At 39.6% G+C, this 5,608-nt stretch overlaps 1 protein-coding gene and 1 long non-coding RNA gene across 2 annotated transcripts in view; one reads left to right on the forward strand and one right to left on the reverse strand.

Annotated features, from left to right (window-relative positions):
• Positions 1-355: 355 nt before the first annotated feature.
• Positions 356-5,608, reverse strand: part of ntsr1 (neurotensin receptor 1 (high affinity)) — a 65,671-nt gene continuing 60,418 nt past the window's right edge. Inside the window, exon 4 of the mRNA XM_023956402.2 lies at positions 356-1,569. Coding sequence (XP_023812170.1) covers positions 1,314-1,569 — 256 coding nt within the window. The 3' untranslated portion in view covers positions 356-1,313. The remainder of the gene's footprint in view (positions 1,570-5,608) is intronic.
• LOC144993930 (uncharacterized) lies at positions 2,668-4,374 on the forward strand. Its single transcript, XR_013657230.1, has 3 exons — positions 2,668-2,981; positions 3,150-3,242; positions 3,666-4,374. It is a non-coding gene; the product is annotated as an uncharacterized LOC144993930 (long non-coding RNA).

Below are 5,608 nucleotides of genomic sequence, written 5' to 3' on the forward strand. Positions count from 1 at the left end.
AAATACACTCCTAAACCTTCCCAGAAGAGTTGAAGCTGTAATTGCTGCAAAAGGTGGACCAACATCATATTGAACTCTATGGGTTAGGAATGGGATGGCCCTTCAGTTCATATGTGAGTCAAGGCAGGTGAGCCAATACTTTTGGTAATATCGTGTAACTTTAAAAATAGGGATGCGTTTTTAGATGCACAAGCCCACAGTCTAAAACTTGAAATTTGATCTTTTCTGTTCCCCTAGAGACCGCAGAACCTTCTAAAATCAAAAGTATTTTTAAAGTTGTGGAGATCATCGGTTAAGTTTTTTTGAGAAATGTAATGAGTGTGAAATTCAATTTTATTCAACTGAGGAAGCTATACAATTTCTTAAATCCTTTATTTCCATTAATGAAATTTTATTCCTTTGTACATTTTGTGAAACCAAGTATTCATCACCAGGATACAAGACAGGAAACAAATACAGATGTTGAGGTACTGAAATAACCAGAACCTGCCATTGGTGGAACCCACCCAGAATAATTTGAAGTCTGTTTCATTAATGTGTCACTTCTCACAGGTGTCGTTAAAAATGCTGAAAGTCAATGAGAATGACGAAAAAAGCCAGATTGGCTTAGCGTTGTTGGGAGTCCCAGGATGTTGAGGAAGCTGGCAATGGTGTGTCTTTACAGTAATCCTCCTTTGAGGCTGTCACGTGCCTCAGCCAATGATGAAATTAGGTTCTTCCCACATCTTCCTATTAAAGGAAACCTTGGAGGCACCAGTTCCTAAAGTGATCCCTTATTATGTTATTTCCATGTCACTGAAGCCATCGATGTGTTCAAAAAACAATCAACATTTATTTTCAGAAATTCGACGATTTGTACAGGTTGATTTAAACACAGAAAAACTATTTATATAAAATCTTCTCACTTATAAAATCAAAAAGTAAACATCAGTCTTTTGATAACCCCCACCCCCACTCCCATCCCTCACTGGAGGCAAAAGCTTTACTGCAACAAGACATAACAATTAAAGGCATTATCACACACTGATGTGAGCTCAAGCCAAACCTGTTTCTTTGCTTTCTTACATCAAAGTCAGGTTTCTCCACAGTTGCTCACTCAAATAACACAAAGCGCAGTTATAGTACCTGCTGATGACTGATGAGGTAATAGTACAGTTTCACAACATTTTTTTTGGATTGAACAAATATTTTAGGCTGAATTGTTGGATCAATGGAACACTAAATTCATTCCGAATCAAATACAAGCTTTTTATTTGGGTGGACATGTCAAGCGAGTTGTTCCTGGCATTAGAGGGTTAATGGCAGCTTGATTTTCAGTATGCTGTTTCTTTAATCATGTGGGTGGACAGGGTGTGGTTGCTGGAGATACTGATGGAGTGGCGGGTCAGAGGATACAGCTGCCTTTGGGGGGCACGGCGACACGGCATGAAGAAGTACCGCAGCGTGGAGAAGAAGATCTGGCGGTAAGTAGCAGACACCAGGTTGTAGAGGATTGGGTTGATGGCTGAGCTCACGTAAAACAAGACGTTGGTCAACATGTAGAAGTAATGGTAGAAGTCATACAATTCACTGCAAGACAAACAGAAGAAGAAAAAAAAGTTATGTGGTGTTGGTTTACAGTAGTACTTTTTAAAAATGTTAAACATTATCAGTGTCAACACAGACTCTGGGTAAAACACCAATGTTAATGCTTCTTGATATGAGTGCAGCCTTTGGCATGGTGGATCACAAAATCTATCCATCCATCTTCTAAACCCGCTTTAGTCCCGTTGAGGGTCGTGAGGGTGCTGGAGCCTATCCCACCTACTGAAGAGCAAAGAGTTGGGATTGAAGGTATCAGTTCACTTGAGAGGGAACCGAAGTCAAGGATTGATCTATAGGAAGGTTATATGTACACAAGCTCTCAGATAACTCCACCTGGGTAACTCAGCTTTCATTGACTTATGTAATGAAGACCAGGTGGACAACTTCAGCTCACATTGCAATACGGAAAATACATTTATAAGAAATGTCTAAAATTGTTCAACAGGGTCTGAGAAGGCACAGGAGCTTATTAATACAGTGTTCCTCCACGTTTTTGCATTTCTGTTTTTGCGTTTTTCTCGTATTCAAGATTTTCTTTTCAGTTACATTTCTCCTGAGGTTCATCACAAAAACTTGACTCAAGACGCTTGTATGAGACTTTTGTGTCCAAATGAGGTGCTGTGGTTAATAAATACATAGCAAATGTTAGGGTGAGGATAGGGTTAGGGTTAGGGTTGGTTAGGGTTAGAGTTAGAGTTAGGGTTAGGGCGAACTGCCATTTTCTTTCACATATGTCTTCCCCTGTTTATGTTAGTCTAGGGAGGTTAGTGTTTTGTCATTGATTTCCCTTTTCTTTCATTTACAGGTAAGATTTCAGATTTCAGTTAGGTAGGGTTTTGTTTGCTCTTTTGGCCTTGGGTCACCCTGAAACCCTTTTGCTTCAACTTTAAGTTATTGTTGTTTGATATTTATTCATTTCTAAATAAATATGTTATTTTTGTATGGAGACAATCTTTTGGTGTTTTGTTATTAAGTTTAAGTCAGGGCAAAACTTTACTTTTATGTTATGCTCCTCTAGGTCCCCCCTGGACATAAAAAGGGGAGTAACATACATTTATGTTTACGTCCAAAAGAGGACGCAACACAAAAATGAGGCTCCATCTCCCTCCAGTCTCAAAAGCCAGCACACTTAAAGCAGGTTAAGAGATTTTAACTCATAAAAGCTAGAGTATTTACTTCAGAGTGGACCAGCAGTAACAGTGCTGAAATGCATAACAGACGCATAAAAAAGAAAAAAAGAAGAAAAAAAACAGAAAAAGAAAAATTCGCTCAACTATTTTCATATCTACAATTATAAGTAAAATAGACTTTCATATGTTCTGAATATTTTATGTCTGCTGAGGCCTGACAGCAGCAGGGAGGAAGGACCTGCCGGACCTTTCTGACATGCCAAATGGGTGAGTAAGCCAATGCTTTCCGGGGCTCAAACAGTTTAATATGGGGGGAGTCACTGTCCATGACAGCTTCGCCATCATACTTCAGTCACTCACCACCCCCACAGGCTTTAGCCTTCAGCCCCTGACAGAGGTTCAACGGTTTATTCAGTTTTTTCCTTTCTGCTGCAGTGATGCTGCCTCTTCAGTGGACCATACTGACAAATATGACTACAGTAATGATGGAGCTGTGAAAAGTCTAAAGACTCCAAGTCTGTGGAAAAGGTGAGGTCTGTTTTTGGTTCTTCTAGTTGCGCGACTGATTATTCACAGTCCAAGTTCATGTGTTTTTTCAGGTTAACAACCTCTAGCTCGATGTCTCAATGGTAGGGAGGATTTTAGAGGTCTATACTATTCTAGTATAAGTGCAACTAGCCCAAGTTGAGAAGAGAAGCTGGCTGCAGACAACAACTTAACGCCCAGATATCACAGCCGGAAGTGAAAGTCTGAAACAGGTATAGCTTATGTCCTGTCTCCCCCTCTCCATTTTAACTAATTTAACTGCTGACACTGACAGTTGCGTTTTTTTCCTGTTTTAGACTTTAAATCTTTAACACAGAAGATGTCTCTGTTTAAACCTGCCATGCTCTGACCATAAACCCTTAAGCAAGCGATGTGAATCAAGCCCCTGCATGGGATGTCCCACAGGACCATAACTGAAGTGGCTGAGATCAAGAAGTCCTACCAATGGCTAGAAAGGGCTGGCCTACAGATCATCACTGAAGCACTCATCCTGGCAGCTCAGGAACAAGCCCTGAGCACCAGAGGCTCAGATCTACCACACCAGACAAGACTGTGCAAAGAGGTGCCTGAAACAATCCAACACATAACTGCAGTGTGTAAGATGCTGGCAGGTAAAGCATACATGGAGCGCCACAACCAAGTGGCTGGAATAATATAAAGGAACATGTGTGCAGAATATGAACTGGAAACCCCAAGGTCAAAATGGGAAACACCTACGAAGGTGATAGAAAATGAGAGGGCAAAAATCCAGTGGGACACTATCCATGTGAAGCAACATGCACATGTTCACAACATCACACAAAAAGACATTTTTGTTTGTCTTTAAGAAACTTTGTACGGAGTCATGTCCCTAAACCTACTTAGATTACTCAATCGGCGATGCAGTAGGTCTTGCCAAGGCCTCTTAGTGTCCTGTAAGTAATCAAGATTGACTGCAGCTGGTAGCTTCTCTTTGCCAAAAATAGAAATTTAAACAGGAGCTCAATTCAGCTGTGAGAAAGATTGTGGCCTTATAGAGCTGAAGAAACCCTTGTTATATCATCCATCATTTCTACACTCAGAGAGAAATATTTAAATACTTTAGAGTAACAGTGAGTTGGATGTGTGAATTACTCTGCTGTCATTCCAGGAAGAAGAAACAAACCCTCACTCTCAGATGAAAGGAAAACTATCTTAATGCGTAAAATGAACTCCAACTGATTAAATGAGCTTTGGAAGTGTTAAAAAAAAAGCAAGCAACACTTAGTTTGTCTCGAGACAACCAGAAACGGTTTACTCTCTGCACTAAACTTCAGTCGCACTTCAAAGCTTTGAACAAATATTAAAGCCTCACAGTAACAACTCTCTGTGCTGTCTCTGTTTCGTTTTAGTCAAAGAAGGTTGTTTTTTTTTCTTAAATCTACTGAAGCTGCAGACCGTTTGTTGCAGTTTGTTTAACCGGTCTCCAAACTTGAACGAAAATGTGTAAATGGCTTTAGACGCTTTTAGAGTTTGTTCCCCATAAAAACAGAGCCAGGATAATATTAATTGAGAGAGCGTGCAGTAAAACACTAGAAAAATCTAAACACACTTTTATGGATATGTGGAGACATTTTTCTCCAAAGACCAAGTTCTAAACTCTGACCATTTGTGGATATTTGAACCATGTAAAAACTGTTTAATTAAATCTGTGCCTTCTCCCTCAACTATGACCCAACTGTAATATTAAAGTAACTTGTTAAAAGGTGAAACACTTTAAGTATCTTGTGCGGAAATCAAGTTCCAACTCGAAATGTTGACCTTCTTAAAGATTACATTATGGGTGTTTAGCAACAGTATAGTTTTTTTCATGTACCAATCAAAAAAAAATCACATATAACCAGTAATTATGCTAGAAGTGTCCATGTAAGATAAAGTTTTTTGATGTGGACATGAGGTCACAAGCTTTCATCCGCTGAGTTTCATCTTCATTGGATAACGGGGCTCTTTTTGCTCATAAAAAATTGCCACATATTCATATATTTGATAGTGGCAAGTTAGAGGCTTATAGCCATCTCGCCCCAAAAATTTAAATATAAGAAGCATTTTCAGGAGTTTTGTTATACATTTCTGATTCAGATCAACTTTTTGACACAATAGATTAGCAGCTGGGTAGCTCAGTTGGTAAGGTGAGAGGCCACAACACAGGACTCCAGGGTTCGATTCCCAGAGGGGGATAAACAATGATACTGGGTCAATGTTTATAGCAAGCAATAAACATCACCCAGTGAGGGTCCTACTGCCTCCCAAGCACAGTGAGGTGCAAATGTTAACATATGTTTTTTTTTAAACATAAATTAGAAAATAAGCACACACTCTCACTGGCCACT

Source organism: Oryzias latipes, chromosome 7, assembly GCF_053564925.1.
Source record: "Oryzias latipes strain Hd-rR chromosome 7, Olatipes_Hd-rR_3.1".
NCBI classification, from domain to species: Eukaryota; Metazoa; Chordata; class Actinopteri; order Beloniformes; family Adrianichthyidae; genus Oryzias; species Oryzias latipes.